The 12,627-nt window shown below is 38.9% G+C and overlaps 1 protein-coding gene across 2 annotated transcripts; it reads left to right on the top strand.

Annotated features, from left to right (window-relative positions):
• Positions 1-1,294: 1,294 nt before the first annotated feature.
• LOC110740199 (geranylgeranyl transferase type-2 subunit alpha 1-like) lies at positions 1,295-7,221 on the top strand. Of its 2 annotated transcripts, none has more exons than XM_021920680.1 (9): positions 1,295-1,440; positions 2,114-2,247; positions 2,350-2,503; positions 2,940-3,100; positions 3,189-3,293; positions 3,505-4,305; positions 4,412-4,604; positions 5,182-5,368; positions 6,024-7,221. In XM_021920680.1, exons 2-9 carry the CDS (start codon positions 2,132-2,134, stop codon positions 6,407-6,409), a joined length of 2,103 nt encoding a protein of 700 aa, XP_021776372.1. In that variant the 5' UTR covers positions 1,295-1,440; positions 2,114-2,131; the 3' UTR covers positions 6,410-7,221. The 2 variants fall into 2 exon arrangements, with proteins under 2 accessions (XP_021776372.1, XP_021776371.1); XM_021920679.1 differs by having other exon boundaries at positions 2,111-2,247.
• The last annotated feature ends 5,406 nt before the right edge of the window (positions 7,222-12,627 follow it).

Here is a 12,627-nt window from a genome sequence, read left to right as displayed (position 1 = left end):
GGAGATGGTCAGGAGCTGTTATGAGGTGATGGTCAGCTGCGGTGGTCCGGCCGGCCGCCCTCCTTAACCTCCAAAAACGGCCGGATTTTGGTGGTGGCTGGGGGTAGGGGCTAGGGTTTTACGGTGGTTGGGGTGGCTAGGTTTTTTTTTTCAATTTTTACCAATAAAAAAATGACACGTGTACAATGTGGGGCCCACTAATAGTTTTTTGGATGGAAAACGTTAATGGGTAGTGCTACCCAAACGTTTTCAAACCTGCGGATAGTTGTGAACAAATAAAAAAAAATGGGTAGTTCTTCATAAATGAGCCTATCTTCCGGGTATTTCTTGACAAATTTCCCTTTATAATAAGGCTTAATTTGGTTAATTGGCCATGTATACTTTATATTTTTCAAATCCTGTAATTTGCTATATCCCGTGCATTAAATTAGACTACTCGTAGGACGTTTTCCCAAACTAAGCCATTTTTGGTAAATATTAACCAAATTGGTTGCGTGGCAAAAGTATTTACGAAACTAAGGTTCTAGGGTAAAACGCTGTCTCGGACAGCGTTTTATACCCTAATTTTTTTTAAAAAAAAAATCAATGTGTAAAACGCTGTGTCGGACACTGTTTTACGTGTTGACTTTTTTCTTTTTAATTTCGTAATTTTTGATTTAAAATTTTCTAAAAAAAATTGAATATGTAAAACGCTGTCCCAGACAGCGATTTACATATTGAATTTTTTTTTTTTTTAAAAAAAATTACCAAGTTTCTGATTTTAAAAAAAAATAGTTAGTGAAACTATTTTTTTTTTTTTTACAAAAAATCAGAAAATTGGTTTTAGAAAAAAAAAAAATTAGCTAGTGAAAGACAGCGTTTAACTTACTAATTTTTTTTTCCTTTTTTAAAAAAAAAAAAAATCAAAAACCTGTTTATTTAAAAAAAAAATAATAGTGAAACGCTATCTCAGATAGCGTTTCACTTGCAATTTATTTTTTATTTTTTAACAAAAAATCAGAAAATTGGTTATTGTTTCATTTAAAAAATTAAAATGTAAAACGCTGTGTGAGACAGCGTTTTACATATTGAATTTTTTTTTTACAAAAATTTTAAATCAGAAATTACGAAATTAAATAGAAAAAAGTCAACACGTAAAAACAGCATTTTACACCTTGATTTTTTTTAAAAAAAAAAAACAGGTCGGACATCGTTTTATCCTACAAGTTTAGTTTTGTAAATACTTTTACCACGCAACCATTTTGGTTAATATTTACAACAAATGGCTTAGTTTCGGAAAACGAACCTACTCGTAGTCATTTACAGAGTACTTTAGAGTTCCTAAAGACCCAAACCTCTTGATTTTCTGAAGTCATCTCCTTCCTCTCTGCACGGCGACACCGGCAATTTAGACCGACGGGATTCCTTGCCTCTCCCATCTTGATCTCCAATAATTTCAAGGTATACATTATTAAATTCATTCAACTAATTACTAATTACTAATTACAAATTTGATCAATTGAATGACATTTTTCTAAAAATTACAATGTTCAATTAAATTTCAGATATTATTTGTCATTGTCAAACTAAACTCCAGATTTCAGTTTATAATTATAATTTACTTGTTTTTTTCTTAAAATTTAAGAGTTACGATTTAAATACATTGTATTAAACAGTTGGAATGCTATTATTTGAATTGAAAAATTGCTTATTTTGAATAGGTGATATACAAATTGAAATTAGTTCATAATTATTGTGATGGATGAATTGTGTATGTGAAAGTTTATTGTTCCTAGTCTTTTGTATTGCCATTCAGCTAATGTTTTTTCGCCATTATCTTTCTTGGTTCAGTTGTGTTGAATCCGCTGATCTAATACATGTATTGTACTTTCATTTTCATAATTTAAAGTTAGAAGAAGTAGTAGTAAATTTGCAGTAATTTGTTTGTATAAAAATGAAAACTAAACTTAAATTGGTGTCTGGTGTTAATAAAATAATAAATAAACAACTGAAAACGGAAAATGATAGGGAACGAACCCTAATTTCATGTATCTATCTATCTATTAGCAATCACTATTGTATTTTTCTTATAAATTTTCTGATTTCAGCATTTAAATTTCTTCGTTTGCAGTAGGTGTGACATTGTTGGATAATGCATGGACGGCCTAGAAACCCTTCAAAGCCCGAAGATGAAGCAGCTTCTGCTGCTAAAGCCTCTAAATTACGTGCCCTTCAATCTCAATTTCTCAACTATCATCACAGTCGAAAGTACTCTCCATCTCTTACTCTTTCCCTTTCAATAATCAAATTGATGGATAATTTTTTTTGGTTGAATTGGGGTTTGATTGATTGATTGAATTGGGGTTTCAGTTTCGACAAAGAAGCTGTAGAAATCAGCGCTAAGCTGCTTGAGACCAATCCAGAATTCTACACTGCCTGGAATTATCGAAAACTCGCTGTTGAATATTTTCTGAGTCAACCCGGCTCCGATCCCGAGTCAATTTTGAATGAGGAACTCCGTGTTGTAAGTCTTTCATTTAAAAGTGCTTTGAATATGTACATTTGTGCTCAATTTTAATGTTGCGTAGATAGTTATCAGGTGCTTTGTAATTTTTGTGATTTCTGGAAAATGTGTGAAGACTTTTAGGGTTTCAGATCTTGGGTTTTATAGGCGATTTGATATATGAATATATGTAGTGGAATGGTTTATGTTTGTGGCTTTGGGATGATTTTGATTGAATTCGAGTTTCGCAATGCGTTTTAATATCCTGGGTTGCTGTGGAAATTTTTTAACAGTGTTAACTTTACCTTACCATAATTGAAGATATTTTCGTTGATGTCAAGTCCTGATAGTCTCTAAGTGTCAGAAGATTGCAAATTTTCTGGCTGGTGTAAGATTTATTTTAGGTTCTAGCAATTGGTGGCTATGTTTTTAATCAAATTAATTGACATCAATTTAGGTAGAGAGTGCGCTGAGACAAAATTTTAAGTCATATGGAGCATGGCATCATCGTAAATGGGTTCTTAGCAAGGGTCATTCATCCGTAGACAATGAATTACGACTCTTAGATAAGTTTCAGAAGGCTGATGCCCGGAATTTTCACGCATGGAACTATCGCAGGTGAAAACTGCATTGTTGTTTATATGTAGTAGTCTGAAACAGTATGGTTTGGTATAATGATTTTTATATTTTATCTGTGGTGTTTCAGATTTGTGGCAGCGCTAAAGAATATTGCAGATGAAGATGAACTGGAGTATACCACCAATATGATTGAAACAAATTTCAGCAATTATTCTGCCTGGCATAACCGCAGGTATAATCTTCTCATTCTATCTTATGTTACTAGTTTCTCTCGTTTTGTGGTTGGCTGAGAATTTGGTGTGCGTATCTGAATTTCTGGTTTGACGTGATAGAGACCATCAGTGAATTTTGGTTAACACTTGCTTCTACACTTGCATGTGATCCATGATTCCCTTCTGTATTTTTTTACATATCTCATTAGTTTTGGTTTACTGGTTTTCCAGTGTGCTACTGTCAAATTTACTTAAACAAAAAGCCGAGGGATATTTTCCTAAAGAGAAGATCTTAGCTGAGGAGTACGACCTTGTGCACCAAGCAATATTCACTGATTCCGATGACCAAAGTGGCTGGTTTAATCATCTTTGGCTTCTTGAGCAAACAATCACGAAGGATACTCCTTGGTTGAATTCATCTTGGCCTGCTTCTGATTCTGAGCTCATTATATCAGCAAGCAAGTCAGCATCTGGTTGTATGGTTTCGTCATCTGCAAGATACTCCACTGATGGGGGAACAATACCTGTGATTCTATATTTTAACCAATCTGTTAGAGGTGTGAACTCTTCTACTGTAGCTGTCAGGTCTTCCCTAGCAGAAAGTAAAGATATCATTTGGAGACCTCTTTCCGTAGACAAATATGAGAGTGCCCAGGCCTGGGTTGCACTGCTTAATTTTTCTGATGTGCCACTTGATTATTCCATTGCTTATCCAGTTGAAGTTCGTGTGGGAGACTCTTCTGAGATCATCTCTTTGAGTGGGAGCTCCTTAAGTCATGTGTTTGAATTTAAATTTGTAGTCCGCTTTCAGCAACACGATTCAGGAGAGGCTGATGGGCAGAATCTAGAAGTAATTTTGTGGGAAGATTCCAATTTTCAAAAATATGAAATGGACTCTGGGGAATCAAATCTGTTCTCATTATTTAACCAATTGCAAATTGACGCGGATCAAGCAGGTGTTGATTCTAAGTGGAAAGTAAATATATTGGCCAATGAGATTGAGCTCTTCCGTGAACTCTCAGCTGCAGACTGGTATGTCTCATTTAACTATTTAGAACTTACTTGCATTTCATGATGTAAAAAAATGAGTAGGCAATGCTGATGCATATTTTCTTACCCTCTGCTTTTGTGTTTGCAGCAAAATAGGAAAGCTTACACTTGCAAGGTTGTTGACAGCACTAGATAAAATTGTTTCAGAAAGCAGCACTTTAAATTCTTCTCAGATGGTGCATACTGAAGAAGTTATGGCTTTGTATTGTGATTTGATGAAAATGGACCCTCCTCACTCAAAATATTATAAAGAAGAGCATAGTATGGCCTTACTACGACAGGTGAGTCTTTTATCATAATTATCTGGAGAAGGCGACCTTTTTCCTTGCATACCAAGAGTGTCTTGCAGGTTGCAATGAAGATGAAATCCACATGTATTACAAGGATATCTTATTGCTTATCATTTCCTTGTCAATCTATTATTCCGTACAACAAAGATGAGGGCATGGCATAGAGAAGAGCCAGAACAATCACGAGTCCCATGACTCCAAGGATATCTCATAAATGTTTTGTTAACTAGGATGTCGTCCTTAGAGCAAAATAAGCTTTTTTTTTTGGCTTTTTTTAGCAAGATATATTAGCATTGGATTAAAATACTAGCACATGAGTCATTATAGCAGTTACCTGGCCACTACTTATTGTTTCTACAAATGTCTTCAAGTTAACATATGAGAATCGTTGCTGTCATTGTTAACGTGGAATTTTCCTTGATGCACCCCTTGTAACCCTCAATGAAGCTGTATCCATACTAACTAAACATCTAAACAAATAACTGTCAAGTAAAGCTGCATCTTCCTTTTGTTTTTTGGTGAATCGAATTATCCCAATACCTAAATTGATTGTGCTGTTGATCTATAGGTTACTTGTTGCAAGGACAGCTTGTCGAGATATTGTTGGCACTATGGGAAAATAGCCAAAACAAATAATGAGAGCTTTATATGCGTGCGTTTAAATAGCTTATCGCTAGCAAGAATTGGGTCCATTGAAAATCTGTTGTGGGTTCAAATGCTAGATCTAAGCCAAAACGAACTTGGATCGGTTGAAGGTAATGCTCCTAAGTCCTAAACTGTTGTTCTTGCTTCTGAAAGGTCTATCTGTAGCCTGCTAGGTTTCAGCTTTAGCTGTGATGCTGATGTATGTGTAAAATGCCATGCCACTCATTTCCCAATTTATAAATATCTGAAACTGCTTCTAAATATCTCATAGTAATGTCTCACTTTATATTCAGATTTGAAATTCATTTCAGCTGTTTAAGTTGTGCTAAACTATTTTGAAAGGAATCCTGCTGATTCATAGTGTAATGATAAACTATAGGAAAATGGTGTGTCATGTAAATGAAGCACAAAAGCACTCATTAAAAAGTCCATTTCTCTGCTGCATACGTGCAAATACCTGAGCAAATGAGAAAATTTTCATTACCAGTCCTTTATGTAGTTCTACTGTCTTTACTTTGAAAATTAGCTATATTCTATCTCAAGATGTGATTAATTTTCCAAAATATCACGACTAAGGTTGAATGGAGAGGAAGAGTGATTACGGTCCAGCTATTAAAGGTTCTTTTGGATTGTGCTATATCCTTAACCTATAGGCGCTGGGACAGTGTCATTAATTAATTAAGATCTTTTGGTTTTGGATTGTCTCAACAGCGATCTTGCTCTACTTTGTGAAAGCTGTAAATTTTCACTTGCTTTTTGTCACAGGGTTGGAAGCAATGCAACTTCTTTCTTGTTTGAACCTGAGTAATAACAAGATCAAGAGTTTTACAGCTTTAGATCCGTTGAGGCATTTGAAGTTGCTTAAAGTGCTAAATATCTCGCACAACAAGATTGGGGAGCATTCAATTGACAGCACCAGGTACTTGTGTTCCTCTTCTTTGTCTCACACAGTAGCAAATGATTGGAAGTTGGGCCTATCGTCGGGTGATGTCGACCAACTGACAAAATATTGGGAGGCTTATATAATCTTTAGAGATTTAACTTTGACTCAGCTTGAGATAACAGGGAATGCCATTGTTGATGAAGATTTTAGATCGTTTTTGCGTAAAATTTTGTCAACATTGGAGTGGCTTGATGGAACAATTTTATAGATTTGTTCAATTAATGCTTGTTACTAAAAACGCATATGATGTCTGAGGTTTTTTTATTTTATTTTATAACGTTTTCTTTACAAGGCAAGAAATTATATATAGATGGCAGATTGATATGCTTTACCTTCGTATTTTTTAATTATCCCTTTTTTTTTTTTGGGTACTGTATTGGACATCATAATTTGTCCCAATTGGATGAGTTATTTTTGATTGTATGTGCTACATATAATTCAAGTTGTTTAGTTATGGATTTTTTTTTTTATAAACCACTAACATTTAATTTGCACATTTTGTAAACAACTACCATTTAATTTTTTTTTTTGTTTTTAGGAAAAATTGCCTAGAATAATCCAAACTTTGGCTTATTTGCCCAGAATAATCCCAACTTTGGATGATTTTAAAATAATCCGAACTTTAATGTGAAATTATTCTCAAAGGCCCCAAGTGACCAGTAACCGGTAGAATAGGTAATTTTTTTTTTTCAAGTTTAACTTACATGTGTCACCATGTGATTGCTCAAAAATTATAATTAACACTTAGAAAAGATTATCAGTTACTTATAAACTAATTATTTTAAAAATAAATTAAAAAAAAACCACCACCACTAGCCACCTTCCCCACCCCAACACTCGCCGCACCCAAAACCCCCCTCCCTTGCGCCGGCGTTCGCCCAGACCCCTTGCGTCGCCCCCTAAAACCATAAACCCCACCACAAAACCCCCCTCAGCTTCCTACCCTAAAAAAGGCTAAAAAACCCCTCCCGCGTCTTATATAATCCCCCAAATCGCCTCTGCCCCACCTTCAAAACACTAGCGCTAGGGTTTCGAAGGTGGGGGAGTAGTTTAAGGCTATATGCGGTGCGAGAAGGTTTTTAAGGGATTTTTCGGGGGGAGGAATTTGGGTTTTAAGGTGGGGTGGTGGTTGAGGGGGCGGTGCGGGGGTAGGGGGAGGGGAAGCATCGACGTGGGGAGGTGGGGTGGGTCTGGGCATGGCGGGGTGGGGACTGGGGCCGGAGAGCTGGACGGGCAGGGTGGTTAGGCTGGTGGGAGAGAAGATGGTGAGTTTTTTATTACTAGGTTAGTCTCGTGCGATGCACGGTTTTAACAATAAATTTTTTAGCTTATTTGTGTGTAGTACGTAGTAAAAATAATTTAAGCAAAAATATAATAAATTAATGAAGAGCAAAACCCCAACTTCGTACTATCTATACAAAATATATAGAGTAGGAGGAAAGATAATATTTATAGGAAAATGAAATAGGAAAGATAATATTTATAGGAAAATGAAATAGTTTAATTACTCCATGAAAATTTGTGTAATCAGTCAATTTATATATAAAGAAATCTTTTAGTAAAAAATATAATTACTTTTATCATTTTCAAATCTTTATTTATCTTGAAAAAATAAATAATGATGTCATTAGTTATTTTGGCTGGAAATTTTTTTATAAGAGTTTGACGCGTGGATCAATGTCAGTGGTAATTAATTTGGTTATAGTTATAGATTTTTAATTTAAAATTTTTAAATTTTCTTTTACCAATTATACGCTGACACATGTCATCTAACTTGTTATATAAAATAACTAGTTAGGTGACCGGTTGGGAGCATTAGAAGAAAACTCACATTAAAGTTCGGATTATTAAAAAATAATCAAAAGTTGAGATTATTTTGGGCGAATGAGCCAAAGTTCAGGTTATTCTTGGCAATTTTTCCTATTTTATAAAACAACTTCCTTTTTTTTATTTTGGAAATTTGTTTAAGTATCACTACCATTTAACGGCAACAATTAAAAAAACCGTCTTGTGGGGCCTTTTGAATTAAACCCTAACCACCCACCACTCCCCCCACTTGAACCGAACTAGCCACCCACTAGTCCACCATTGACCCCACAAGATCACCAACCCAACTAGCCCTTACCCGTAAACTAGAACCTATCTAGCCACCATTGCAAACCTGAAACCCTCGTTTTTCCTCTTCACCTTGACGTACTCCCATTCACTCTCCTCCGCGCATTCCGCTGCCAAATCCCATTCTGTCGCATCACCTCTTCTCTCACCTCCATATGTTGGAACCTCAATGCCTATTCGCCTACTTACACCTACATAATCAGGTGGGGGGGGGGGGGGAGTGGTGGGTGGCTAGTTTAGTTCAAGTGGGGGAAGTAGTGGTGAGTGGCTGGACAACTTGGGTTAGGTTCAGGTAGGGTATTGGTGGGTGGTTGGGGTTTTGTTTGGGTGGAGGAGTAGTGGGTGGTTAGGTTCAAGTGGGCCCAACAAGATAGTTTTTTCAACTCTTGCTGTTAAATGGTAGCGGTACTCAAACAAATTTTATTCAACCGTACCCTTTGACATTAATTAATCCAACGTTAGTAGCTGTGTTTACTGTTAATTACCCCACTTTGGAGAGAAGTTTCATGCCCAAATTGGGTTAGAGTTATATAAGGGGATTAACATTAATCACTTTTCCACATTTTCTCATCTACTTTATCTTCTTTATTCAAAAACCAACTATTGATATGTCAAGCTCTCGGTGTGCTTCTTCTTCTTTATTCTCATCCACTCATTATTACTTCCCATTTTCTTACAATACTAACGTCGAGTTAACATCAGAAGACACGGTTGATTAAACACCGTAGGTTGGAGGACACGACTAGTAATTTTGAAAAAGTATAGGTACGCCTTAAAAATACAATAACCTCAAGGGCATAGCTTAGAAAAACCCTTACACACACACACATATATATATATATATATATATATATATATATATATATATATATATATATATATATATATATATATATATATATATATGTATATATAATATACGGGTATAATTAACTGCACATTTCTATATGGCTGGTGATTGGGGGATTTTTTTCCCGCCACGTGGACCAATAGAACTCTGCTACATGTCATCCACGTGGACCAACCATAGTCTGCCACGTGTCACCTCGTCAAAGGTCCAAGGTGGACCAATCAGGCCACGACACGTGGCAGACAGATAGCCAAACAGGAAGCGGGCCTCTAACGGCCCAAATTCCCAGGTAAAGCCCAGTCAGTCCTAGGTTTTACTGAATCCTAGTACTGGGTACATTTTGCAACACCCTATAAAAGGGAGATTTTCCCCCTCGGGAATACACAATTAATTCCATTCATAAATACATTGAGTGAAAGTCAGACACCTGACACCTTGAATCGAGCAATAACACATTGCAGATACTCTCTTGGAATCCAAGAGAGACCTTTTGCTTTGTGTTCTTTACTCCTCAAACACGCTCTAACTTGATCGTCGGAGGCGGAACTCCACCCAACGGGAGTCTCTGCTGTTTTTCAGGTACAGGCGTCCAGAAACTAGTCCCGGAATTGTAACACTCCTGCAGGACAAAAAAAAACCCTGAAACATTTGGCGCCGTCTGTGGGGAGAGTACTTTCGAGATGGCTTCACAACCTGTACCACCTCCAAATGTGAAACGGCCTATGATCGACGTCCAAGTCTACTCAGACCAGGATACTGATGACGACTACGAAGTCGATACTCATACGGCCCCTAACGGGTCCCTTAGAACTCGGCGCATCCGCCCCATCGAAAGGAGGGAGCGGAATAGCGAGCAGGCGGGTCCTAGTGAACTAGTTGACCAGCCGGCTGGTCAACCTCAGGTGGCCGAAGGATCCACCCCCATAATAAGAAATGAGCTCATGACCCTCATGACAAGTTTCAAAGGGGAGATCAAGGATCTAATTGATAAGCGGACGACTGTTTCCACCAAGGAACAGTCGGCCAAAAAGCTCTCCTAATCAGGGAGGAACAAGCCGGTCAAGGACCGAGAGGCTACTCCTTACCCTAAACCTAGGGAAAGACAGTGGCATGTGATTGACTTAACCAAATTCCGTTTCTCTGCGTCAGGAAAAAGGAAGGCCATTCGGCATGTTCAGCCGGATTTGGTCAAGAAAACATATTCCGATGCTCGGATGTTAATCAAGCAAAAGAAGAATATGCAACTGTCAGAGTCGGCCTAAACGTCGAACTTCAATGATAGCTTTCAGAATACCTCAATGAGGTATTCTCAATCAAACCGGGAGGACCAAACAAACGGCATGTCCGCCCACTCTAGTCCTCAAAATGTTCCAAGCGGCCCCGTATGCGCCTCAACAGCCATACATGCCGTATGGACAACCATATATGCAGCCTACCCTCTTCGGGGGGCACATGGCACAAAATATCCAGCCTTTGGACTGGCAGCTCCGACAGCTAAGACTTGGGGAACAACCTTCAGCTTTCTCCAAGGAAATAACTGAGGCCGCACAGCCGGCCAAGGTGAAAAATGTGCTGGTAGGTACTTGTGATGGTACCACCAATCTAGAAGACCACCTGATGGCATACCCCAACCTTATGTATCTTCAAGGGTTGGATGATGCGGCATGGTGTAGATGCTTCCCGACCACATTGAAGGGCGTTGCCCAACAATGGTTTGGAAACCTGCCAGCCGGGTGCATAAATAACTTTAAGACGCTTGCATACTTGTTCGCGTCAAACTTCTCAATGAATATCCCTGCAAAGAAAACAAGTCTTGACTTGGGAGCCATACAACATGAAGAGAAGGAGGGGCTACGCTCATATATCAGGCGGTTCAATCTGATGAGAATTCAAATTCAAGGACTGTCTGATGAGGTAGCCTACACAAACTTTTTTAAAGGTCTGAAGGACGGGTCAGCCTTCAAGTTCGACCTTGTCAGAAAGAGGGTAGCTAGCCTCCAAGAGGCACTGATGGAGGCGAACGCCTATCGACAGGTGACCGAGCTCTATAACATCAGTAAGTAGTCAGACTCAAAGACGTTTGATAAGAGAGAGAGTCGGCCATCACAGCCGGCTAAGAAAGAAGAAAAGCAAAGAAACGAAGTCTGGGTGGCTGATACTACTGAACAGCCATCCTAAAAGAAAAAGAAAGAAGCAAAAACGTACTCCCCGAAGTACGATTTCAATAGTGACAATTACTTCATCCTCATGGAGATTAAGGATCGAGTTACCATTGAGAAGCTGACCCCTATGAAAGGTTCTGCTAAAAATCGGAACAAAAACAAATACTGCCACTACCATGAGGATATTGGCCACGACACCAACGAATGTTATAGCCTCAAGCATCTGTTGGACCGCCTGGCTGACAAAGGGGTACTCAAGTCCTATGTTCTGAGGTCCAAAGTTACCCTACAAACTAACACTGGGTAGCCGTCTAAAAAGAAGCCCCACTCTGCTAATAGTTCGGATACTGATGAAACTCCGATCTATACCATAGAAGGCGGCTTCGCTGGAGGCGCCCTACCATCCGGGGTAATAAAGACTATGTCAGGCGGCTCGATGTTAACTCAGTCGACGAGGGATAGGCGTCCAAGGACTCCTTCCCTGAAGTCGTTATTACTAAGGATGACAAGGGCAAAATCAGGAGGCCACATGATAACCCTGTTGTCATCGAATGCAAAGTGGACAACCAAAGAGTTGGCCGGATCCTCATTGACACTGGGAGTTCGTCTGACCTTATCAGTCACAAGTGCCTGGCCAAACTCAGGTACAAGCCCGAGAGTGTGCACCCGGTCTCTCATCCCTTAGTGGGATTTGGGGAGGAGTTGTACATCTGGTAGGTCGAATAGAATTACCCATTCGTCTGGGCGAAAAAGGGGAGGGACGCCACATGGTGGTCCGTTCTTAGTTGTTGAAGAGCTGACGACCTATAACATGATTTTGGGGCGTCCCACCCTGAATGAATCCAAGGCTGTTATCATTCCTTCTCTTATGCTCCTTAAGTTTGAGGGGGATGATGGGACAGTCGGCTCCTTACGGGGAGACCAGAAGATGGCCAGGGAGTGTTACCTCTCTGATGTCAAGCCCACTGTGGTCACAGCCGACCCCAGTGGAGAAACTACTGACCTTGACCAAGTCAAGGAAGCCGCGCCTGCTGCAACAGCAGCCGGCAAGAAGAGAAAAGCCAACCAAATGGTGGCCGAGAAAAAAGACAGACAATAGCAATTATTGACCGGTGGAAGGTCGGATGAACTCCGTCCCCAGCCAGCTGGTGAGCACATGAACCTTGTTCTGGATGACTCTCGTCTTGAATGAACTGTCAAGGTGGGGACGACTGCTTTTGCTAAGCTTGGTGCAAAATTGCACAACTTGTTAAAAGAATTCAAAGACATCTTTGCCTTTTAGGTGGACGAGATGCCAGA

Source organism: Chenopodium quinoa, unplaced genomic scaffold (assembly GCF_001683475.1).
Source record: "Chenopodium quinoa cultivar QQ74 unplaced genomic scaffold, ASM168347v1, whole genome shotgun sequence".
Taxonomy (NCBI): Eukaryota; Viridiplantae; Streptophyta; class Magnoliopsida; order Caryophyllales; family Amaranthaceae; genus Chenopodium; species Chenopodium quinoa.
Note: the sequence above shows the minus strand (reverse complement) of the source record. Positions and strands in the feature narration are given on the sequence as shown.

Coding starts and splice junctions, on each gene's coding strand:
- LOC110740199 (XM_021920680.1), top strand. CDS start 2,132: ATGCATGGACGGCCTAGAAACCCTTCAAAGCCCGAAGATGAAGCAGCT. Junction 2,504..2,939: donor TGAATGAGGAACTCCGTGTT/GTAAGTCTTTCA, acceptor ACATCAATTTAG/GTAGAGAGTGCGCTGAGACA. Junction 3,101..3,188: donor CACGCATGGAACTATCGCAG/GTGAAAACTGCA, acceptor GTGGTGTTTCAG/ATTTGTGGCAGCGCTAAAGA.